Source organism: Dendrobates tinctorius, unplaced genomic scaffold, assembly GCF_039654945.1.
Source record: "Dendrobates tinctorius isolate UK_male_01 unplaced genomic scaffold, ASM3965494v1 ptg000075l, whole genome shotgun sequence".
In the NCBI taxonomy this organism is placed as follows: Eukaryota; Metazoa; Chordata; class Amphibia; order Anura; family Dendrobatidae; genus Dendrobates; species Dendrobates tinctorius.
Window position 1 is genome coordinate 10,903,103 of NW_027361743.1, and position 26,823 is coordinate 10,929,925.

At 49.9% G+C, this 26,823-nt stretch overlaps 1 protein-coding gene across 2 annotated transcripts in view; it reads right to left on the minus strand.

Moving 5' to 3' along the window:
- The window catches only part of PANX1 (pannexin 1), a 28,707-nt gene extending 13,730 nt beyond the window's left edge, over positions 1–14,977 (minus strand). The window contains exon 1 of one of the 2 annotated variants that reach the window (XM_073582982.1): positions 14,661–14,974. In XM_073582982.1, coding sequence (XP_073439083.1) covers positions 14,661–14,841 — 181 coding nt within the window. In that variant the 5' untranslated portion in view covers positions 14,842–14,974. Of the gene's footprint in view, positions 1–14,660 lie in introns of both variants that reach the window. The other variant, XM_073582983.1, reaches the window with a different exon arrangement.
- Between the last annotated feature and the right edge of the window lie 11,846 nt (positions 14,978–26,823).

Sequence of the window (26,823 nt, forward strand, 5' to 3'; positions counted from 1 at the left end):
TGCTAAGAGGAATAATATTGGTAGGACACATGCAGGATTCAGTGCAGTAGCTTGAATTAGTTAAATACCATTATATATGCTGCACGTACCAACAGGAGGACCCCCAAACATTAATGCTGTGTGCATAGATCTCGTACTGCGCCACTTATAGGCACATAGCGCTGTACAGTGCTGCACTGAATAACTGATCTCATGTACAGCACCATGGAATCAATGGTGCTATATAAATAAATAATAATATACCCCAGGCAATGTAATTTGCCGTATAAGGAAAAAAAAAAAAATACCACCATAAAATGCAAAAATTATACTGCAACATCATGCCATGTAATACCGGTACAAAATGTTAACAGTGTCAGCACTGCCATAAAATACAGTCATTGTTCATCTTGCCATACAACGCATAAATAAGTCATAAAATTATACCGCCATAAAAGGGCTAAATACCACAAAATGCCAGATACCGCCATAAAAAGTCAAATAGAACCGTAGAATGTCTATCGAAAAAGTATACGGTATATTTGCACACAAAATACTGCCATATCGTGCCACAATATTACCCCGACATACAATCCACATGATACCGCCATACACTTCCCAAATAAGCAGCATCTGAATAATGAAATAAGCCCATGTAATACCACCACATAGAGCACACAGAATAAGGTAACTGAATTCACAAATAATGAAGACCTACACCACAAAAAAAAAAAAAAAAAAAAAAAGCTCTCCTCAGGGTGTGATGTCCAATTTTTGAGCACCTTCTTGTATCAGCGACACAGAAAGAGCCGGACAGACATTTAGGCTGTGTTCACACACAGCGTTTTTTTAGCGGTTTTTACAGCGGTTTTCACTATAAAACCGCTAAAAATAAGCTTCCCAGTCACTTTTTGTGCACATTGATACGTTTTTTACCGTGAAAAAAACGCATCGCGGTAAAAACCGCAGCATGCTAATTAATTTTGGTTTTGGCTTCTTCCATGCGGTTTGAAACCACTGCGGAAAAAAACGCATCAAAACCGCGCAAAAATCACAAACTGGGGGAGATACCAAGCACAACAGGGTATTATCTGTTGTGGAGACATATCTCTCGCCTCGACTAATAGGAATTGCTCACTTTTTGGGATTGTTCAACCCACAACTGAGGAATCAAGGTGTGATCTCTGCGGCAGCACCCTCAGGTCAGGAGACCCCGCCGTGTATAACAAGTGGCAGGAGGATGGGAGTAGTAGTCTGCGCTGCTGTGCTAGAGTCAAGAAAACCGGAGGACGTGGTGAGGGATCAGATCAGGCGGTTTAATCTCAACGCATTTTGAAGTTGAACCAACTTCTTCATCAGGAGACCACAAGTCTACTGTTCTGTCTCCATGCCTCCACCAGGGCTTGTTTTTTGAAAGACGGGTTGTATATCTGACTTACACTATGTTACCATATAAAAAAAATATGATTTTTCTATATAAAAAAAAAAACATTGGTCCGTATCACCATTTTCGGAGACCCACAACTTTCTTATTTTACAGTCGATGGAGCCGTGCTTTCATTGGTACATGTGACGTTTTGGTCACTTCTTCCTCCATTCTTCGTGGGAAGTACGGTTACTGAGACAGAGCAACGATAAAATACACTGCAATACTGACGTACTTCAGCTAATTACGACATTGACAATCTTCTATAAAAAGAATGGGAGTCTTCTCTAAATATCGATGGCACAAGGTCCAAGTAAATGTGCGGCAACCGTCGCCAAGTGGTTAAGGTCCATATAGCGATGGCAAACTGCCCCAGTTCTCGGATGGCTGCAGTTGCCAAGGGGTCAAAGTCCAAAAATTTGTGCTGATTAATTTACTAATTAAGAAAAAAAAAAAAAAAAAAAACACATTCGTAAGGCAAAGCTAAAAATCCCCGCCGCATAGACATACATTTAGAACACACTTTTCTGACATACCACTAGAGGGCGCTCACATGTAGGACACTATCAATGTAATAGTATGCAGTGAGCTCCCTCTAGTGGTGGCAGAAGGCGGACAATATTTTATGTTAAACGAGTTGTCCACTACTAGCCTTCTTGAACTAAATGTTAGGTCCTCATAAAATAATAAAGCCTAACCACCTCCCGTGCCGTTCCCGCAATCAGTTGCAGCCCTGGATTCAAATTCAAGTTCAGTTTGCCCGAAGGCGGGGACAGGGACGCCGGCGCCGATTGGGCACCAGCATCACAAGACCTCATCACAGCCCCGGGGAGAGCGAGTGCAGATAACACGGGAACCTCGCTGGCATGGGAGGCAAGTATATAGGTTTTATTATTAGTTCAATTAAATCCATGCCTATACTGAGGATTTGTAGCGGTGTCAGAAATAAGCCTCTATCAATATAAGTTGCAAACTATATAGGCCAGTTTTTTGTTTTTTTAACCTTAGTTTTTTCATCTTGGAGAAAACCCATTAAAAAAAAAAACATAAAAAACACAAGTATGGAAAAAGCTACTTGAGAAATCGGGGCAGACAATCCTCAGATGTCTTGCCAGATTATAGAGAACAGAAACTCAAACCTCAAAGTATGGTCTATTGGCACAATCACCCTGCGGTGGCCGCGTCACAAACCAGCGTCTCTCGCCTCTCTGAAACTGCGCATCTACAGTGGGATAAAAAGGAGTCGTCAGTCAATTTTGGAACTTTTTGGGGCTCATGCACGACACTGTATTATGGATCCATAATATAGGGCACACAGATTGCTATGGATCGATACCGTACATCAAGTCTGATGGGTAGCGCTGTCTTGGTCCGGTCCCTCCCTTCTTCTTTCGACGCCATCCTATGTCATCCACACAGTCTCCCCTGCACCGCGCTCCTAGGCAGGCGTACATCTCTACCTTGTTGAGGGCAGAGCAAAGTACAGCAGCGCACAGGCGCTGAGAAAGGTCAGAGAGCGCCATGCACAGGCGTACAGCAGCACTTTACCCTGCACTCAGAGAAGTACGACTGTGCAGGAGCGCGATGCAGAGGAACACTGTGGGTGACGTAGGGCACGTCATCCATATGAAGCACAGAAGGAGGACGGCATTGAAAGAAGAACGGAGGCACCGGACCAAGAAACCGATGCCCATAGGACCCAACCCCGAATGTAGGGGCATATAAGGCGTTTTCTTTTGTTACTAGGCGGGTTCGGTCATCAGAACACAAACGTCATTCATTTGAATGAGGGGTCCAAACATCCAATGCTTGCTACGCTGTCAAGTGCACGACAGTGGAGAAAACAACAGCGTGAGTCCGCAGCTGTGATCAGAGGTAAAAAAAAGTTTACCTCCGGTCACTGGTACCGCACTGTGGGATTACGCTGTCATTTTACAGCGTGAGAACTGTGGCTGTCTGACTGACGGTAATGTTTTACAGCGCTGTCATGAACATGACAGAGCGACAAACACCCGGTGTTCAGGGAGCCGAAACCGAACAGTAACACGGACTTCCTGGTGAAGACTGGTGTCCATGCACAAACAGTAGGTGTTCGGTACGGACGCCTAACTTTACTGCTTGGGTTTGCCCAGCTGTATTTGTTACAGGCCGGATCGGAGGCAGATATACAGCATATCAGAAAGCTGTATATCAGAGATGAAACGTGGTGATCTTATCTCATATGGGACGACAAATATGACAGGTTCCCTTTAAATCCCATCTCAGCAGCGGCACCGCAATGCGTTACGAAGCAACGCAGAGGCAAAAATGCAACTAAAACTAAGGGGAGGGCAGATATTACACACAGGAGCCGGAATGGCCACCTGGCTGTCAGGATCAGTGACTGCAGGGAATGTACTGATCACCCACAAGGGGCGCGGCTGCAAACCTACACCCACCGTGACAGAAGCAGCGACACGTGGCCTCGGGAAATAACGCCAGGCACAACAGATTCTACTCGGAAATCTGAGACGTGCTGATCTAGTTGTGGTTCCAACTTGCCCATTCAGGAGGACAGGTCCACGAAAAGCAACATACTGCAGAAAGAGGACGTCCGGGGCCTGTTTTTCGCTGACTAATGTTAGTAGAAGCTGTGGAAAGCTCTTCGGGGGGTTTTTTTTTTCTTCCATATGAGAAAAACAGATTACACACGGATGATAAAAACAGACGGTCCAAAAACAGAAGGAAATTGGACCCTGAGAACTGAGAGGACATTTTTTCTTATTTCATATACAACAAACAGAAAACAGACGTGTAAGGCTATGTGCCCACGTAGCGTTTTATTCCGGACACTAAAAACTGGACTCCTCCCCAGAAATCGCACGGTTTTTTCCCCGCGATTCTGGTCGTGATTTTGCCGCGATTTTCTCAAGCACTTTCCAAGCAATTTGAAGCATCGCTTGGAAAGTGATTGACAGGTTGGTCACACTCGTCAAACATAGTGTTTGACAAGTGTGAGCAGCTTTTTACTATTGAGGCCGCCTATGTGGCATCAATAGTAAAAGATAAAATGTTAAAAATGATTAAAAAAAAATTTACAAAAAAAAATCCCGGGCCTCAGCGTTCCCAGCGATACCTTGCGAGACCTGTGATGACGTTGGTCTCGCGTTGCTATAGCGATCTCGCGAGACCGCTAGAGTCACGCGAGACTACGTCATCACAGGACCTTGCCGCAAGGCATTACTGGGAACGCTGAGGCCCGGGAATGCAGCGCGGGACGTCGGAAGGTAAATATACCCTTATTTTTTTTTTTTTTTTTACATGGGTATGGTACCCAGGGCCTGGAGGACAGTCTCCTCTCCTCCACACCGTGGGTACCAACCGCACGAGACGCTTAACTTCCCGCATGGTGGGCATAGCCACATGCAGGAAGTAAGCGATTCTCATGCATTCCTATGGGTGCGGAATCACGACAATTCTTTGCGATTCCGCACAAAAGAATGACCATGCTGCGATTTTTTCCGCGATGCGATTCCGCCGCGGAAAAAAGCGCAGCATTAGCACAACATGTGCGGAATACCATAGGAATGCATGGGGGGCGTTCTGTACACGATTTTTAAACGTTTTCGCAGCGTTTTCACGCCGAAAAGCGCGGCAAAAACACTTAAAAATCGCTACGTGGGCACACAGCCTAAAGTTACGGCTGATGGATGGAGGTCCCGACACGGAGACACTTTATGATGGCCTTTTGAAAAGTAGAGATATTGTCCAATAAGAACCCCTCTTAGGACACTGAAGATGACCCCTTGAAAAGGTGGGGGGGGTGGTTTGCTGCATTTTTGGAGCTGAAACTCTAATCAAAACTCGGGGCCTTTGGAAATTTTTGGCTCCTAAAACTCAAAAAAAAAAAAAACCCCATGTTAACACACCGTAAAAGATCCAGCGTCTCCTGCTCTGGAGAACAACCATAGACAGATTGAAGGCAACGCCGACTCTCCCGGCATTGTCAGCTAATTGTGGGAGATCCAACATCGGTACTATTGTTTAGCGTCTTCTAATGATGCCACCAGTAAGGTGCTGTCGACATCGGGCATGTTATACACTCACCCGGGGTCAGCTGATTATAGGTTTGGCTCTTGCAGGAGTCAAGACTTTCCATAGACATCAATAGAATAAAACATATCTCGATGTGTCTTCTGCTTACAGTAAAGATTAATACAGACAAGTCACGTGGCCACGTGCCAACAATCGCGTAAACATCTGTAGGCCCAACAGCGGGTCTCGCAGCCTAAACGCTCAGCATCATACACTATATGGTCCCTCTGCAGATAGAACAGCTTCCACTCTTCTGAAAAGGTTTTCTACAAAATTTTGGAGGTGTCAGTGGGAATTTTGGCCACTTCATCCAGAAGAGCATGTGTGAGGCCAGACCCTGATGTTGGGGAGAGGCCGAGGGTCACAATTCTCTGGTCTGCCACCAAACTCTTCTAGCTGCACTTTTATGGACCTTGTGCATTGGGCACAGCCATGGGTCAGTGTTTGTGCTGATGTTGATACCACAGGAGGTCTGGACTCTGCAGTTATGGGGTCAGCAGAGCGGTGGTGACTTTTCTTCCCTCTGGTCCTCAGCACTCGTTGACCCCACTCTGTACTATTACGGGGTCTCCACTTCGTGGCTGAGTTGCTACGTTTCCTTCTACTTCTCAATAATATTACTCACAGGTGATGGGTGAAGATTTAGGAGGAAGAAGTGTCATGACCTGCCTTGCTACACTGGAGGCTCCTACTATACAGGACAGCACCGGTATTAAGCTCTGCACCAGCGACCATTCTGTCAGGAGGGGCCGCATGTTACACACCTGTGGGCCAACGGAGCTGGGGGGGAACCTGAATTCAATGACTATGTGTGTCCCAATACATTTGACCATACTCTACGATTGGGCCAGGAATGTAGAAATATAAATACAGCCACATCATGAAGACCTAGGACTGGTCCACAATGTAACCACATCACCCGGACCCCCTGTGGTTCTACTACATCAAAGCTCAGCCCCTATATGACAACACAGTGGTCTCAGTCTGGATCTGCAGAACCCACACCAGGTCCGAGTGAGGGAGCTGTAACCTAAATGTAAAAATGTTGACACTTTGCACCCTGAATCAGCACAAAATAGGTAATTGGTGCTGCAAGAAAACAAACCTCTTCCACGTGATGTCTCAGTGGACGCCCCAGTCATTCTATGCCAGGACATTATTATGTTAGATGCACACACCTGAGTAACCCATTTATTGCCTCCATTATTACAGCTGCCACAAGCTGCAGACACATCCTAGGTGCGGATGTGTATAATTATATACCACATGTCACAATGTGGCGGATTAACTCCCTCGATGTCTAATTTTAGAAGTGGGTGAGAAATTGATTAGCGATTCCACCCTCTGGTTATGTGGGTACTAATTATACAAGAACATACCACATCCGATTAGGTAACCACAGAACAAAACCAAAACAAGATGCAGGAATCCAGGAACGGCGGCGAGGTGACTCGTGAGTGGAGAATTAGAATGCAACGTTCCGTAACTTTCTAATACGCGTTTTACTTCTCCACTATTTAAAGATCTGTTTGCTGTCAATGACCAGAAACCGTCCTCTACTCCCAGAAGCGGAAAAGCATTATAGACCCAATACTTTTCACAGCTGACACTTTGCTACAATTGCATGCAGCCTGGAGTATAGGACCTGATGATCGCAGCGCTTTCGATAGAGCCACCAGTGTTTCCAGGGTTCCTCCAGGCTGTCAGATTTCTAGATTTAACTTTCACTTTCCTTTTTTTTTGCCTCTGTGTATAAATGGGAAATATACATAAAGGGATATTCCCAACACTGCACGTTACAGCTTTGGAAGGTGCCGATTAGTGGGAGCCTCATTCATCAGTCGCACCCCCGCCACTCGCAGCACGTTCTGTCCTGTGGATGGCGGATAACATGCAGTGTTGGGAGTGTTGCTGAGTTGCTGACTGTTGGGGGGTTCTCCTTTGGTGCCATCAGCAAGTTATCACCTAACTTGCAAGAAGTAGACCACCGCACACATTAGATAAAGGTCGGGTGTACCCCCCAATCCCGGTGGGAACAGCTGACCGCTAAATGTGTATGGAGACCTCCTGACTGTGCACAGACTAATTGTGTCACAACCAACCAGTCCTTTCCTTCAGTCTGGAGATCAGGCGCTGCCGGGGGAGTCTGAAGGAGGAAAGGAGGGAGCCAAGGGGGTTGAGACTGAGGGAGCCAAGGGGGGAGGGTGGGAGAGGACACAATGGGAGCCAAGGGGAGCCTAGGAGGGGGACAAGGGCACGCAGATTATGGTGGGTGTCACAGTCTCCTTACCTTCAAAAATCGGTGGGAGATGGACATAGCCTATCGGGGGGGCTACTCCCTGGTGCTCTATGCACGCTGTAGTGAGATCACCCTGAAGACTTTATGTGAGGACCCCCTTGACACATCGCAGATTGGGGACAGAGGCTTCCATTACAGGGGGGCTCTGGTTATCACTTATACACATGATAGATGATAACTTATTGATCTTTGGGGGTCAGACTGCTGGGATCCGCCAGAAGAATCAGAGAATGACTGTGGCAGCGGTCGGGTCTCAGACCTGCAAGTCTTTCTTGTAAAAGGGATAAAAGATCGATGCGGGTGATGACTTGTAGTAGTATGCAACATCATCTACGGAAAGCGTGAGCTCACCAGAAATCCACAGATCAGGCTGCTGGTCTGTATTTTCCCTCACGCTTTACACTGCAGCTCTGCTTGCTAGCATTTAATGCAGATTTAGTCAGCAGATTTATTAACAATAAGCAACTAAGACACCGCTGAGGATATTCTGGAAATGTGACTAATCCGGCAGCAGAGGACGGTGATCGGAGCCTCCATCTATTATCACAGAGACTGGTGGCTGGACCTGTGCTGCCTGACAACTGCATATAAAAGGCTGGAGTTGTCAGACAGGGAATCTGTAGGAATCAGGAAGGTAAAGATGTCACAGAGTAGCGAGAACAGACGGCAGCAGTGACCGCAGGGACGGGGCGGACAAGGCAACGACAGAGCTCTGCAGCTACATGACATAAGCAGATTGCTTCAGAAGCCTGAAAAGAAGCCCCAGCAGCCCCCCCCCCCCCCCCGAGAACAGAGACCACCGAGCTGTCAGAGAAGAGCTTACACCGCCATATACCCATACATAACACAGGAACAAAACTCCAGAGCAACAGAGCGGTGCACAGCCGGGGACGATTCTCATCAAAGATAAGCGCCATACAAGAAGAGCGCCCCCCGCCACACAAGAGCGCCATACAAGAGCGCCCCCCGCCACACAAGAGCGCCATACAAGAGCGCCCCCCGCCACACAAGAGCGCCATACAAGAGCGCCCCCCGCCACACAAGAGCGCCATACAAGAGCGCCCCCCGCCACACAAGAGCGCCATACAAGAGCGCCCCCCGCCACACAAGAGCGCCATACAAGAGCGCCCCCCGCCACACAAGAGCGCCATACAAGAGCGCCCCCCGCCACACAAGAGCGCCATACAAGAGCGCCCCCCGCCACACAAGAGCGCCATACAAGAGCGCCCCCCGCCACACAAGAGCGCCATACAAGAGCGCCCCCCGCCACACAAGAGCGCCATACAAGAGCGCCCCCCGCCACACAAGAGCGCCATACAAGAGCGCCCCCCGCCACACAAGAGCGCCATACAAGAGCGCCCCCCGCCACACAAGAGCGCCATACAAGAGCGCCCCCCGCCACACAAGAGCGCCATACAAGAGCGCCCCCCGCCACACAAGAGCGCCATACAAGAGCGCCCCCCGCCACACAAGAGCGCCATACAAGAGCGCCCCCCGCCACACAAGAGCGCCATACAAGAGCGCCCCCCAGCCACACAAGAGCGCCCCCCGCCACACAGCGCCACACAAGATCGCGCCCCGCCACACAAGATCGCGCCCCACCACACAGCGCCATACAAGACTGCCCCCCGCCACACAGCGCCATACAAGACTGCCCCCCCGCCACACAAGACTGCCCCCCGCCACACAGCGCCATACAAGAGCGCCCCGCCACACAAGAAAGACCCCCCACCACACAAGAGCGCCATACAAGAGCACCATACAAGAGCGCCCCCCGCCACACAAGATCGCCCCCCCACCCCACAAGAAGAGCGCCATACAAGAGCGCCCCCCCGCCCCACAAGAAGAGCGCGCCATACAAGAGCGCCCCCCCGCCCCACAAGAAGAGCGCCATACAAGAGCGCCCCCCCGCCCCACAAGAAGAGCGCCATACAAGAGCGCCCCCCGCCACACAAGATCGCCCCCCGGCCCCACAAGAAGAGCGCCATACAAGAGCTCCCCCCGCCACACAAGATCGCCCCCCGCTACACAGCGCCACACAAGAGCGCCATACAAGATCGTGCCCCGCCACACAACATCACACAGCGCCATGCAAGACTGCCCCCCGCCACACAAGAGCGCCCCCGCCACACAGCACCATAAGAGAAAAACACCCCGCCACACAGCGCCATACAAGAGCAGCGCCCCCCTGCCACACAACGCCATACAAGTGCCCCCTGCCACACAAGATCGTGCCCCCTGCCACACAAGAAGAGCGCCCCCCCGCCACACAAGAAGAGCACCCCCCGCCACACAAGAGCACCACACAAGAAGAGCGCCCCCGCCACACAGCGCCATAAGAGAAAAGCACCCCCCCGCCACACAGCGCCATACAAGTGCCCCCCGCCACACAAGATCGGGCCCCGCCACACAAGAGCACCCCCCCGTCACACAGCGCCATAAGAGAAAAGCACCCCCCGCCACACAGCGCCATACAAGAGCAGCGCCCCCCCGCCACACAACGCCATACAAGCGCCCCCCGCCACACAAGAGCGCCCCCTGCCACACAAGATCATGTCCCGCCTCACAGCGCCCCACAAGAGCGCCATACAACAGCACCCCCCGCCACACAAGAGCGCCCCCCCCACAAGAGCGCCCCCCCGCCACACAAGAGCGCCCCCGCGCCCCACAAGAGCGCCCCCCCACAAGAGCGCCATACAAGAGCGCCCCCCGCCACACAAGATCGCGCCCCGCCACAGCGCGCCATACAAGACTGCCCCCCGCCACACAAGAGCGCCCCCGCCACACAGCGCCATACAAGAGCGGCCCCTGCCACACAAGAAAAGCGCCCCCCGCCCCACAAGAGCGCCCCCCGCCACACAGCGCCACACGAGAAGAGCGCCCCCCCGCCACACAAGAAGAGCGCCCCCCGCCACACAAGAAGAGCGCCCCCCGCCACACAGCGCCATAAGAGAAAAGCACCCCCCGCCACACAAGAGCAGCGCCCCCCGCCACACAACGCCATACAAGAAAAGTGCCCCCTGCCACACAAGATTGTGCCCCGCCACACAAGAGCGCCCCCCGTCACACAAGAAGAGCACCCCCCGTCACACAAGAAGAGCACACCCCGTCACACAGCGCCATAAGAGAAAAGCACCCCCCGCCACACAACGCCATACAAGAAAAGTGCCCCCCGCCACACAAGATCGTGCCCCGCCACACAGCGCCACACAAAAGCGCGCCCCCCCGCCACACAAGAGCACCCCCCATCACACAGCGCCATAAGAGAAAAGCACCCCCGGCCACACAGCGCCATACAAGAGCAGCGCCCCCACCACCACACAAGTGCCCCCCGCCACACAAGATCGTGCCCCGCCACACAGCGCCACACAAGAAGAGCGCCCCGCCACACAAGAGCACCCCCCGTCACACAGCGCCATAAGAGAAAAGCACCCCCTGCCACACAGCGCCATACAAGAGCAGCGCCCCCGCCACACAATGCCATACAAGAAAAGTGCCCCTGCCACACAAGATCGTGCCCCGCCACACAGCGCCACACAAGAAGAGCGCCCCCCGCCACACAAGAAGAGCGCCCCCCCCACACAAGACCATGTCCCGCCACACAGCGCCCCACAAGAAGAGGGCCCCCCGCCACACAGCGCCATTCAAGAAGGGTGTGTACACACTTTGCGGATTCTGCTGCGGAATTTTCAGCGTGGATTTTGCAAAATCTGCAGGTCAAAAGACCTGTGGTTTATCTGCGGATTAGCCTGCGGTTTGACACCTCTACAATGGAGCAGGTGTGAAACCGCTGCGGATTCTGCACAAAGAAGTGACATGCTGCGGATTTGAAACCGCGGAAAAATCCACAGCGTGTGCACTGTAGTTTTTGTTTTCCATTGAAAATAAAGGTACTGTACACCGCAGCAAAAACTGCTTCGGATCCGCAGGGCCAAATCCGCTGTGGATCCGCAGCAGAATCCGCAACGTTTGCACACACCCGAAGAGAGCCACCCAGCGCCATACAAGAAGAGCGCCACCCACCTCAGCGCAGTACAAGACCCCCTGTGACTGTATAACACTGGCTTTCACTATACAAACACCCATCACTGTACAGTATCCACTGTAAAAAAAAAAAAAAAAAAAAAATCCAACAACATTCCGTGGTCAGTGTATTTTTCTATCACTGCACAGCACTGAAACCCCATCATTGTGTATCCCCCTGTCAGCAAACCCCCCTCACGGTCACCGCGCATCCCCCTGCCACCGCAAAGCACCCCGCCGTCACCGCGCATCCCCCTGCCACCGCAAAGCACCCCGCCGTCACCGCACATCCCCCTGCCACCGCAAAGCACCCCGCCGTCACCGCGCATCCCCCTGACACCGCAAAGCACCCCGCCGTCACCGCAAAGCACCCCGCCGTCACCGCGCATCCCCCTGCCACCGCGCAGCACCCCGCCGTCACCACGCATCCCGCTGCCACCGCACAGCACCCCGCCGTCACCGCGCATCCCCCTGCCACCGCACAGCACCCCGCATCCCCCTGCCACCACACAGCACCCCGCCGTCACCGCGCATCCCCCTGCCACCGCACAGCACCCCGCCGTCACCGCGCATCCCCCTGCCACCGCACAGCACCCCGCCGTCACCGCGCATCCCCCTGCCACCGCACAGCACCCCGCCGTCACCGCGCATCCCCCTGCCACCGCACAGCACCCCGCCGTCACCGCGCATCCCCCTGCCACCGCACAGCACCCCGCCGTCACCGCGCATCCCCCTGCCACCGCACAGCACCCCGCCGTCACCATGTATCCTCCCGTCACCGCACCCCGCTGTCACCGTGTATCCTCCCGTCACCGCACAGCACCCCGCTGTCACCGTGCATCCTCCCGTCACCACACAGCACCCCGCTGTCACCGTGCATCCTCCCGTCACCACACAGCACCCCACTGTCACCGTGTATCCTCCCGTCACCGCACAGCACCCCACTGTCACCGTGCATCCTCCCGTCACCGCACAGCATCCCACTGTCACCATGTATCCTGTCACCGCACAGCACCCCGCTGTCACCGTGTACCCTCCTGTCACCCGACAGCACCCCGCTGTCACCGTGTACCCTCCTGTCACCCGACAGCACCCCGCTGTCACCGTGTATCCTCCCGTCACCGCACAGCACCCCACTGTCACCGTGCATCCTCCCGTCACCGCACAGCATCCCACTGTCACCATGTATCCTGTCACCGCACAGCACCCCGCTGTCACCGTGTACCCTCCTGTCACCCGACAGCACCCCGCTGTCACCGTGTACCCTCCTGTCACCCGACAGCACCCCGCTGTCACCGTGTACCCTCCTGTCACCCGACAGCACCCCGCTGTCACCGTGTACCCTCCTGTCACCCGACAGCACCCCGCTGTCACCGTGTACCCTCCTGTCACCCGACAGCACCCCGCTGTCACCGTGTACCCTCCTGTCACCGCACAGCACCCCGCTGTCACCGTGTACCCTCCTGTCACCGCACAGCACCCCGCTGTCACCGTGTACCCTCCTGTCACCGCACAGCACCCCGCTGTCACCGTGTACCCTCCTGTCACCGCACAGCACCCCGCTGTCACCGTGTACCCTCCTGTCACCGCACAGCACCCCGCTGTCACCGTGTACCCTCCTGTCACCGCACAGCACCCCGCTGTCACCGTGTACCCTCCTGTCACCGTCTACTCTCCTGTCACCGCACAGCACCCCGCTGTCACCGCACAGCACCCCACAGCACCCCCACTGTCACCGTGCATCCTCCCGTCACCGCACAGCACCCCACTGTCACCATGTATCCTGTCACCGCACAGCACCCCACTGTCACCGTGTACCCTCCTGTCACCGCACAGCACCCCGCTGTCACCGTGTACCCTCCTGTCACCCGACAGCACCCCGCTGTCACCGTGTACCCTCCTGTCACCCGACAGCACCCCGCTGTCACCGTGTACCCTCCTGTCACCGCACAGCACCCCGCTGTCACCGTGCATCCTCCTGTCACCGCACAGCACCCCACTGTCACCGTGCATCCTCCTGTCACCGCACAGCACCCCGCTGTCACCGCACAGCACCCCGCTGTCACCGTGCATCCTCCTGTCACCGCACAGCACCCCACTGTCACCGTGCATCCTCCTGTCACCGCACAGCACCCCACTGTCACCGTGCATCCTCCCGTCACCACACAGCACCCCACTGTCACCGCACACCCCACTGTCACCGTGTATCCTCCCGTCACCGCACAGCACCCCGCTGTCACCGTGCATCCTCCCGTCACCGCACAGCACCCCACTGTCACCGTGTATCCTGTCACCACACAGCACCCCACTGTCACCGTGTACCCTCCTGTCACCGCACAGCACCCCGCTGTCACCGTGTACCCTCCTGTCACCGCACAGCACCCCGCTGTCACCGTGTACCCTCCTGTCACCCGACAGCACCCCGCTGTCACCGTGTACCCTCCTGTCACCGCACAGCACCCCGCTGTCACCGTGCATCCTCCTGTCACCGCACAGCACCCCACTGTCACCGTGCATCCTCCTGTCACCGCACAGCACCCCACTGTCACCGCACAGCACCCCGCTGTCACCGCACAGCACCCCGCTGTCACCGCACAGCACCCCGCTGTCACCGCACAGCACCCCACTGTCACCGTGCATCCTCCTGTCACCGCACAGCACCCCACTGTCACCGCACAGCACCCCGCTGTCACCGCACAGCACCCCACTGTCACCGTGTATCCTCCTGTCACCGCACAGCACGTGCCCGCTGACTCCATACACAATGCCGGTGCTCGCAGTGCTGGGCGCCCGGTTCCCCGGCAGAGGGGCGGGTCTCCACCTGTCTTTGTGTCTGGCTCTGCCGGTAGCAGCACTCACCCATGGTGATCTCCTGGGCGAAGGCCAGAGAGATGAGCAGCAGCGGCAGCCCCACGGCGATGCACGCCACGATCTTATCCGCCGCCAGCTCCAGCCGCAGCCCCTTGTACTTGGACTCGGGCGCATCCTTCAGCAGGAAGTCCGAGAACACGTACTCGGTGGCGATGTGCGCGATGGCCATGTCTGCTGCGGGCAGGAGGGCGCCGGGTCACCTGCAATCACACCCGGCTCACCCGCATAACACTGCGCCCTCGTGTGGGGCGGGGCCGGGGCGGAGCATGCAGGGGCGGGGAGAGGGCGTGATGTCAAGGGGCGGGGCCTGCGGCTGTGCTCACCACGTGACTCACCGTCGCTGTCACACAAGGCTCGGCATTCTTAAAGGGGCTTTCCACCTGTCAGTGCGCAGACGCCCAGCACTGCACAGACATGCCTCTGCCCTGTCTGCCGCCATGTGTCACCTCCTGGATCTCCTCCTATACGGTCATCTGCTTCTGGATTATATTTGTATGCTTAGCTCCAATTTTTACAGAATTTATGTCTACATTTCCCAGGTTGTTGTATCCATTGGCTCTCAGGCCATTGGCTGCAGATGAAAGAAAAAAACCCTAAAAATCCCCGGTTTAACCCCTTCATGCCCCCTGCCTCAGGGTCAATCTCTGAACGTGGCATTAAACAGCATGATGGGCGCCCACCGCCCTCCTCACGATGCGATCGCAGGGGACCAATGGGCTACTATGGCAGTCAGAGACCTGCTGAAGGCCCCCGTCACCGCCATCTTGGTGCTCCTCCCAAACTCTAATCACTGCTTCCATAACTCCGGTCTATGAAGTATGAAATGATCCAAAGAATACATGGAATACTGAAAAAAAAGCAAGCAGCATATTTGCACGTTTTCTTTTCATTCACCACAGCTCCCTGAAGGCTATGTGCACACATTGCATATTCTGCTGCGTTGTACAGTACCATATTCATCAATGGAAACTGAAAACCGCAGTGCACATGGATCACCCCCAGGGCTGTGGGATACTCGGTACCGGGCTGGTGTCTCAAAGGGATGTGTCACGGTGGCGGTGGCCCGGTCCGTGGCCCTGGGTGTCCAATGTAAAATGGGTTGAATGTAGCTGAATAAAGTTTATAGGCAGATGATTCATGACGCCACCTGTGGTGCTCGGCAATGAAGGTGTTAAGCCGACGCTGCGGTGCAGATCCTCTGGGACAGATGGTGGGGCGCAGCAAAGATGTAATAGCTCTCCACAGGTAGAGCTGTGGTCGCAGGGTAGCGGTGATAGGTGTTGTTGAGGTAGATGGTGTAGTGTTAGGCACAGAGATGTAGTAGTGCTGAGTGGGTTGGCGTAGGAGAAAGGCAATGACACAGCTGAGTGCAGTTCCAATTCTTTTACTCACATTTCTGGCACAGACAGGTGCCCGCTTCAGTGCCGCAGCCTCCAGGTCAGAGACTCAGCCAACTCCCAGGCAGATGGAGTACACCCTTCCAGTACACTCCCTTCCGTGTGCCTGTTCTGAACGTCTCCTTTCTAGCGCTAATCTGAAGTAATTGCAGTTCTGAATTACACTCAAGTGCCTCCTTCTTGATGTTACTTATACCTCCACTCGTATGACAGGTGTATAAAACAAAACCATATAGAACAAAAACGTATAGACCCCAAAAAAAGTCATACGCTTAGTAGTTCTGACTTGAAAGGGATCTTGAGTGGACACTCCTGTCCTAATTGAGCACCTGCAAACGGGGTATTTAACCATGGCCCACCATACAGCGCATCACTGCACCTTGAAAAAGAGGCGAAACGCGCGTCGCTGGCGGTGCTGCACTTGTCCTGAACTGGCTTGCGACCTCCTCTATTTACTGCGTCCCCAACATTGGCCCATCGTTATAAAAGCACTTAGCACTTTATAGATTGTTTTCTCAGGACAATAGCAGCAGCTATAATTACCTGATCCCTCTTATATGTATTTTATATGTAATTGTTATGTCAGTACTATTTTGTATCAACTATGTGGTAAATAAAATGACACATTTATTTATAATATTGGATGTGTACTCCTTTTTTCTCGTATGACAGGTGGCTGTCGCCTGCTTCGGGGACTCCATCAATCATGTCCCGGCTCACACATAGGTTGCCTCTGTGTCTTCGAGTCTTTGGTGGGAATAGAGCGATCACAACTTCTATTCCTCCGGTTTCTGCTGTAGGATCATTAGTATCACACACAGCCTCGGATACTGGCGCCCGGCCTTGGCGCAGTGAACTTAGGGAATGGCTCTACACTAGCCCTGATCCCCAGTCTCTCTCCTCCTCATGTTCTGTGCTTTTCTATCTTCCTTCTGAACAACTGATTCTTTTTTCTCTTCCCTTGCTAACAGCTCCAACTCCCAGGAGTCTGCTGCATCTACGTCCTCCTCTCAGTCCACCCTCCGGGGATTATCACAGTGGAGAGTTCTCCTCTCCGCTCCCCCTTACGGGGAACTTCTGCCTTCCTCCCCACTTGGGGATTCTGTTCCCAACTTCCTATCAACTTTCCCTTCTTAGTGTCTCTAAGCTCCACCCACCACCCAGCACCCTTCATGAACCAAAGCAGCTGCCATAAAGGGTGCTCTGCTGTTCTAAGGTGTCTGTGCTGGATGTAGGTGTTGGCGTCTGGTCAGGTGTTACCATCTTACCTGGGGAGTGGGATACTACACCTCAGGAGGAGGTGCAGTACCTCTGTGGCCACTGAACCCTCAGGGGCGCCACACACACGGTGCAGAATTTTCCTTGCGGATTTGCTGCGGTTTCAAAACCGCAGCATGTCAATTTTTTGTGCGGATTCCGCAGCCGTTTAGAACCTGATCAATGACAGGCGTCAAACTGCAGGGGAAAACCACAGGCTAAACCGCAGAAAATCTGCAGATAAACCGCAGGTATTTTGACCTGTGGATTTTCCCAAATCCGCAGCACCTAAAACTACGTGTGCACATAGCCTAACAGGTGCAAAAAAAAGCAATTAATATTTCGCCTGTGCCCCAAAATATTATACTTGAAAACGATAGCTCGACATGAAAAATAAAGAAGCCGTCACACATCTCCATCTGCTGAAAATTGAAAAGAAGTTGCATGTATTTTCTGGGCAAGAAAAATGAAAATGGCATCTACAGAATGGGAGGAATAGAACTAAGCAACAGCACATGTATAAAAGACGGGTATACTAATAGATCCCAGGCTGCACGGAGTCAACAGTGTGATGCAGCAGTAAAAAAAAGGGGCAAACACAGTTTTAGGATGTATTAACCCCTTCACAACATGCGCCGTACTAATACAGCGCGTGTCGTGCCTCCCCCTTTTTACGTGGGCTCCGGTGCTGACTCCACATCTTTTCCGGCACATGTCAGCTGTTTTGAACAGCTGACATGTGCACAGAACAACCGGGGGTGGAATCGCGATCCACCTGCGGCTATTAACCGGTTAAATGCCGCTGTCAAACTCTGACAGCGGCATTTAACATGTGCATCCAGCAATCGCGCCAGATATCCCACCCATCATCACTTGATTGCGGGCCACTGATGGGTCGGCATAGCCACCAGAGGTCTCCTGCAGTCCTCTGTCATTGTCACTGCCGGCTTGCTGTGAGCGCCGCCCAGTGGTTGGCGCTCATAGCGAGTGAGGTATTCTGCTACAGTCAGGTGATCTGATCATCGCCTGTATGTAGCAGAGACGATCGAGCTATGACAGCTTCTACTCTCCCATGGAGGCTATTGAAGCATGCCAAAAGTAAAAAAAATGTTTTTAAAAATATAAAAAAATAAATAAAATATAAAGTGTAAATCACCCCCCTTTTCGCCCCATGCAAATAAAACAATAAAAAAAGTCAAACAGACATATTTGCTATCGTTGCGTTCAGAATCGCCCGATCTATCAATATAAAATTTTTTTTACCTGATCGCTAAACTGCGTAACGAGAAAAAAAGTTAAAATTATTTTTTGGTCGCCGCAACATTGCATTAAAATGCAATAACAGGCGATCAACAGATTGTATCTGCAGTAAAATGGTATAAAAACGTCAGCTCGGCTGACAAAAAATAAGCCCCCACCTAACCCGAGATCACGGAAAATGGAGATGCTACGGGTCTCAGAAAATGGCACCATTTATTTTTTTTAACAAACTTTGGAATTTTTTTCACCACTTAGATAAAAAGAACTTAGACATGTTTGGTGTCTATGAATTCGTAATGACCTGGAGAATCATAATGGCGGGTCAGTTTTAGCATTTAGTGAACATAGTAAAAAAACAATTTTAAAAAAACATTGTGGGATTGCACTTTTTTTGCAATTTCACCGCACTTGGAATTATTTCCCCATTTTTGAGTACACGCTATGGTAAAATGAATGGTGTTGTTCAAAAAAATAAATAAGTTATGGCTCTTGGAAGAAGGGGAGCGAAAAACAAAAATGAAAAAGGGCTCCATCTCAAAGGGTTAATACAGGGATGTGCTCCATACAGTATAATGGCCCCACATAGTGCTCCATATAGTATAATGGCTCCACATAGTGCTCCATGCAGTATAATGGCCCCACATAGTGCTCTATACAGTATAATGGCTCCACGTAGTGCTCCATACAGTGTAATGGCCCCACATAGTGCTCTATACAGTATAATGGCCCCATAGAGTGCTCCATACAGTATAATGGCCCACATAGTGCTCTATACAGTATAATGGCCCCACATAGTGCTCCATGCAGTATAATGGCCCCACATAGTGCTCTATACAGTATAATGGCCCCACATAGTGCCCCATACAGTATAATGGCCCCACATAGTGCGTCATACAGTATAATGGGCCCATACAGTGAGTAGTCCTACTCATATGAGTCCAGTGGGTGGTCCTATTCATATGAGTCCAGTGGGTGGGCCTATTCATATGAGTCCAGTGGGTGGTCCTATTCATATGAGTCCAGTGGGTGGTCTTATTCATATGAGTCCAGTGGGTGGGCCTATTCATATGAGTCCAGTGGGTGGGCCTATTCATATGAGTCCAGTGGGTTGTCCTATTCATATTGTGGTTGTAGCCTTAGGATGAAGTTGGTTAACATTGAAACGCATAGATATTAAAAAAACAAATATTCTCTCATCCTGCGTGTCTTGGTTCATCCGTGGAACTTCAACATCAGTGCAGATAACCACCTTTTAATCCCAATTGAATATTATCCTGGTTTTATCCCGTGGCTTGCAGCAGCTGCTTTTATTGCTCAGAAAGGGTTGTGTGATCGCTACCTTACCAGGTGAGCCAGGTTTCTATACCCTTTCTGTGTGCACCACCACCAGTGCATCGGATTGACCACTATTGCACTCTTTTGTTCCCCAGTTTTCTCCTGAAGGAGTAGTTTTCACAAAACCAAAACTTTTAATAAGAAAATCCAGTTATCCCGGGAGGCGATCCCCTGCCCCTGTGCTACGTGATGCGGCCGTCAGATACGTCTTACTGCACCGATTTATTTTTAATCGCTCGATCGATGGAGGTCAAGCGACAGGGAAATGGTAACGCAGCTGCTTCCACGTTATCCGCGCCTGGCGGCTTTTATCCACATGCTCGGAAGCAGATTATGTCGCACGATGCAAGCAGTAAACAAGACGTGGCAAATGTTTTGAAGACCCCAAGGCGGCATTCACACGTTGCGGCAATGGTGTGGGTTTTTTTTTGCTTTTTTGCTTAGTAATTCTGAAACATGAAAAAAAAAACGTAAGCCTCTTGGAATATGACTGCCAAAGAAAAGGATTTTTTTTCGAAGTCATTTATTTTTGTTAATATGTACAATTATACAAAATGGGTATTATCGTAGTTGTATCAACCCCCAGAATAAAGTCAGTGATACTGCAAGACGAACAATAAAAATTATGGAAATAAAATTATGGAGTAAAGAAAAAATGATCAAAAAGTCATAAGTATCCAAATGATTAAATCTGAAAACTACAGCTTGTTCCACAAAATAACAAGACCTCATAGAGGTCATTGTACGAAAAAAAAAAATTGAGGGTCTTAGAATATGGCAACACTGCACCCTCCCCCCCCAAAAAAAAAAATTTAAGGGCAAAATAGCAGAACATAAAAAAAACTATAAATTTGCGCCTCCCGTTTTGGCAGAGCTGGCCGTGACTGTCGTGAAAACGCCAAAGGTGGCAAAATGATTGCGCAACTTCACGTTGCCCCAAAAGAAAAGTGTGAGACTTTTCAAAGTGTTTTTGCACATGACGAAGACGCTTTTGACAAATCGGCCCTGATGTGTCAATTACATCGAATAGTGAACGGGATTTGAAAAAAAAAAGTTTATATCATCAAGAATTTCTGTTTTCCATTGTTCATTCCACCTCCCAAAAAAAAAGTGTAATAAAATATTCGTAAATAGCACCAAATGAGTCCAATTTAAAAAACACATCTTGTCGCCCTGCAAAAGAATCCTTCACTTGAGACCGAAAAACGTAAAACTTATTACATCTGACTGCACAGTGCTACGTTAAAAATGAAAAATACAAAACTTATGGATCTTGGAATGCAATGATGGAAAAAAAATAAAAAGTTTTGGCTTGAAAGCCTAAAATAGGCCGGTCCTGATGGAGTTTATCTAATACATATCACATATCAGACCCCTAAATAAATGTAGACCACGTACCAGAGACACAACCTAGAGAATATAGAGCTTTGACTTCTTAGAATTTACAAAACCACAGCAGAACCCATGAGAACTCAAAATATATACAGTATAGAGGGGATGGAGTGGAACAAAAAACAGTGACAGTCCTATTTGAGGCTGGATTACCATAGCGTTCAGCTGTAGTTTGATGGCCTCTATCTGAACTCCTAAAAACAGGATTTGATGTGCTCCTGCCCCTGAGTGCAAATGGACTCCGTTTGTTCTGCTTTGCGGTGGTGTCTGTCTTTTCAGATGGGCACAGGAACGTACAAACTGCGCTCTTGTTGTGTGTTTATTGTGCTAGTCTTGCTTATTATGTTAGTTTTCTAAGGGGGCTTTCCAGTCCTGAAAATAGTGAATTTGGATAATGATGTACAACTTTGTCAATATTTCTAAGTATCAGATTGTGTTACTAACTGTTTCATTAACTCCTTTTGTCCTTTTTTTTTTTCATTTTTGCTGTCCTGCATTTCATTAGACCTGAGTCATTTTGTTGGTGATTCATTAAGGTGTTCACTTGCTAGCCCAATTTCCCATTACCTCCAAAAATACCCAGTCAAACTTCCGAATAAAAACAACTGCTCATAACGGATGGCAAAAATCAAAGCAATTGATAACCTTCCAGCGAATGGGGAGACTGACCCAATCATCCCTAGTCCCTCTCCTGTCCTTCGCCAGTCACAGAATTTGTCCAAACTGAATAGCGCATCCCCATTGTTATGTATTGTCTGACTTGTCCCCAACCATTATCGAACCTCCTCTTTCCTTAGCAATCAACCATTTACCTCTACCCACCTTTGGTTTGATTTTTGCAATGTATCCTTCTAACTTTAGATCATAATCAATACTCAATATTAATCCCACACAGTTTCCGCCTCCATATTATTATACTGCTGGTATCGCTGGATAAAGATTGAACGCGCAAGTGGAGACTTTGTACTCAGCATGCAGATGCACACTAATGTACCGGTATCCAAACACAAAGCATTAATCAATTGATTGCTGCCCCGTCCCCACCAGGAGTGTGATGTACTCATCCTGTTTTGTCCATTTCCCAAGCCGGGAAGAGGCACGGATCAGACAAATGTGCATCTGCGCTGATAGAAGAAGTGCAGGTAATGAAGTTTGCTATAAAGTTGTGTGATCACAAGAGATAGGACAAATGAAGTATGGTTATAAAGTAGTGGAAAATTCCTTTAAATATTTCCGGACTGCTTTCCAAACCCTGAAATATATATTGACCTTAACTATCAATGCACCTGCATCAAATCTTCTGTTTTCCAAAATGTCTGATAAAGTACCTCTACCATGTCTCTCCCTATGGCATCCTTAACAGATTTAGAATCGTTCCCCATTAGAATTGTTCTATACTCACCTAGCTCTTTTTTTGGACCACAGGCCACATAGGTAAAGAAACCAATTCCACTAGTGGGCAAACATGAAGTTGCACTTCGATTTATCATGATTCCACCACTCACAGAGTCAAGGACGCTGTGAGTGACAACTCAGCCACCCTTGTTATGAATGGGTCACCGAGGAGGATGGCAGGAACAGGCTAAGCCTCCAGGAAACCAGAGAGGTTGGCAATTCAGCGGATTGCAGACCCCTGATGCTAACAGCACAACTAGCAGTAGCCGTGGAGCATTTCTACGATGCCCTAGATGCCTCAGCACAGCCGGAAAATTAACTAAGCCTAAAGCCAGAAAGGTGAAATCTAAACTGCCCCGGAGCAGATCCCCAAAGGAATAGACAGCCCCCAAACATATATTGTCGGTGAGACAAGAGGAGACACAAACACAGGCAGAAAATAGACTGAGCAAATGATTGGGCACAAACTGTCTAGATAGAACAGGACAGAAAAGCTACTGTCTGCAATCACGCAAAAACCCTAAAAAATCCAACACTTCTGATATACAAAAAACCTGAGGCCACACAACCTCACCCCCCACTAGATCAGCACTCTGGTGTGAACTGGAAGCAAAGCAAAAGATACTAATATAACAGGGGACTGAACTAACTGACACAAGCTGTAACATATGGAGCGGGGCCCAGCGCTGCCCCCAGCAGGGAGTACGCTGAACCCTCGCAACAAAGCAGAAAGCAAAAAAAAGGCACAACAAGATTAGATGCAAAGGATTAGCAAAAGAATCACTTAACTGAACCATGCAGATCAGGCAGGAGACTGAAGAGCTCAAAATGCACAAGGAGGAAATCACCAACAACCACTAAGGGAAGCCTGCTCACTTATATGCTCCCAGCCAGTAATCCCAGATTCCCAATCATCGTCGTCAGGTGGTAAACTTCCATCACACTGGCCAGCTCCACTACTCCCAGTAACCACCAGAGGGAGCTCCAGCTCAGAAGTCCGAGCAAGGGAATTCACAACACGCCCTATACGATTAAGGGCATGCTGGCTCGTCAGTATTGTGAGTGACAGCCCAGTCATCCAATCTGAGGCAGGGCATGCTGGGCTGACAGTATTGTGATTGACAGACAGCTCAGCTGTCCAATCTAGCCGGCCTGTGGGGTTTCCTCCAGGTGTCACCCGTTCAGGGTGATTACCTGGCTATTTAGCTGGATGGCAATGATCAGAACATTTCCAGCTGTAGTCTTGGTCTGTGATGTGTTTGCTCTGTGTTCTGATTTTCCGATCTTTGTTGGCAGACCTTGCATTTTCCTTTTGACTATTCGTTTGTATTACCCCGTTTGCCTTTAATGCACTCTGACCTTAGTTACCTGACCCCAGACTTCTCCTTTGTCTATCCATCTGTCTTATCCCTTTGCCTTTGATGTACCTTCCAGGCTTTTGAACTCTGACTCCTTGACTTCCCTGCCTCATAGCTTGTTCGTGAGAAGTGACTTAGCGTCACACCATCCTTCCTAATTTAGCCTCTAATACTTCTGGAAACTCCTTTGTTGATTTCAAGTTCTTAAAATTCCTTGTCCTCAGCACCTACCTTTCCACTGGCAATGTGAAATCCTATAGAAAATAATTATCCCCCAAAAATAATTGTCCTCTTATCTATTTATACTGGCTTGGTACTCCACCTTTTGTAACAACACGAAAAAAAAATTCTCAAGTTTTTCCCCTCCATATTCCACTTCTGTGACTTACCCCACACTTCAGACATGTGTCTTCAAATTTACAAGTAAAGTCCCAATTATAAGTCCTCGCCTTACGCGTCCAACACACCATCTTGTTGTTTACCATACATTATCCTGAACTTTCTTCCTCTCAGTCTCAACCACAGGTCCAAATCACAAGTCAAAAGCTCAGAACTCTTCTAGTCATCGTCTACTTCCTGATATCATATTCCTACCACTTTATACCCCCATATAACGCCTGGGCATTTATCACCAAATTAATGTAGTTCACTAGCGGTCGATGGTGTGCATGGTGCAGCTAGAGGGCCGGATGGATTTGGCCTGAGGGCTGCAGTTTGCCCACCCCTTATCCATTCCACACTTGTTCTTCTTAGATTTCTTTCTGGCTGATTCTAACCATTTTTCTTTGCTTCCACAATCTGCCTGGACAAGTCAATCTTACCCAGAAACTAGTCCACACAGATCTTTTTCCACTTTTTCAAAAATCTTTTTCGACTGTTGGGCATACATTGATGACATTAAACATGCATTTGTGACCCAACACCTGATCTCAAGAATCTTCTCCACCAACTCGCTGTTCTGCGTTCTTCCTCCCACCGGTAATCAATCTGTAGCCGTCCCCTTAACCTTAATTAACTCCAAGGATTTTTTTAACATATGAAACATTCTCCCCTCCTTTGTAGGTTTATATCTACCTTTGACCCAGAATCTCCATCCAATGAGGATGAATCGGACTCATACTCACCTAAGTGTTGTTATGATCGCTGGATCTCTTTCCCACATCTGCTCAGTACTGGGGTGCTGATCGATGGTCCTGCTGTCTTTGGGATCTGGTTACTCTGTATTATGCCACCCCACACCGTAATTCCGGGAGTAGGACCATTGTGATGTTCCCTCATGAAGGCCTTTTCATGGCGTTGCCTAATTGTGCTTTTTTGGGTATCAGTAGAAGGTTGTATGTGAAATTATTAAAATATTTGAGTTATTAAATATATTACCGTACAAATTTTCAGAAAGCTTGATCCATCTAGCAAAACTCCATTTGCAGAAACTAAATTGCCTGAAGGAATTCTATTACGGTACTACGAGTGTTCCCCTTTGCACACCGCATGTCCACAATAATCATCATTTCCATTTTTCTGCTGGAAATACGAATGAGATTGGATTTTCATGCTCTTTGACATTAACATGGGTCCAATCAAATGACTCTGAAAAGAGAATACTTGAAAGCAATACATTTTTGCTTGTTTCCGGGTTGGATTTTTCCAAAACAAAATATTCAAATATCTCTTTTGGATTCATGTCATTATAGTTGTCATTAGAGTTGAGCAAAACTGGTCGAAAAATTTAAAAAGTCGCCGACTTTTGGCAAAGTCGGGTTTCATGAAACGAAACCCGACCCTAGGATGGGGTCGGCCACGAGGTCGGCGACTTACGCGCCAAAGTCGCGTTTCAAAAGTTTGTTTAGCGCTCTTTTTCAGCCAATCAGGATCCACGGACACTGTGGGCAACGTGATGACATAGGCAGGGGTCACCACCATCTTTCAGAAGGGCATGCAAGTGATTGGCTTGCTTTGGTGGGCGTCACAGGGGTTATAAAAGGGCGTGCACGCCGACCGCCATCTTACTTCTGCCGATCTTAGCATAGGGAGAGGTTGCTGCTGCTGATTCTGTAGGGAGAGCGTTAGGCAGGGAAGAAGAAAAAAAAACTGCTTCTGCTGCTAGCGATTTTGCCTGTACAACACACCAGTCACTGTGTGTGCAGTGCAAGGGGAGGCTATATTGTGGTGTATCAGTGGTGTTGGTTGTTAGGCTGCCTTCTAAGGCTTCCTGACAGGCTGGCATTGCTGTTTACCCACTGCTCCGCAAACTGCTTTTTTAAAAGCAATCCCAATTTTTTTTTTTGTCCTGCTGAGGTACTGAGCGTGCATTTTTTCATACCATACAGCGGTGTACGCTCCTCACACAGTACCGTGTAACGGCTGTTATCACAGCCACAGTGAAGCTATCTGTGTGTCACTCTGTGAGAATAAGTCGAGGACATGTTCCGTTCTTACAGACCTACACCTTCTAGTTTTGTCTAGCTTTCAAACAGTTAAATATATTTGCTGTTTGATCACATTCAAAACTATAGAGAGACAGCGTGTGTCAGTCCGTATACTTAAAAAACACGGAGCTTGACAATTTTACGTACACCGGACAGCCGTGTACATGCACGCTCCTCTCAGTACCGTGTAACGGCTGTTATCACGGCCACAGTGAAGCTATCTGTGTGTCACTGTGGAAGGATAAGTGGAGGACTTGTTCCGTTCTTACAGACCTACACTCTAGGGAGATTCCTATTCTGCCCAATTCTACATACACCTTGTAGTTTGTGA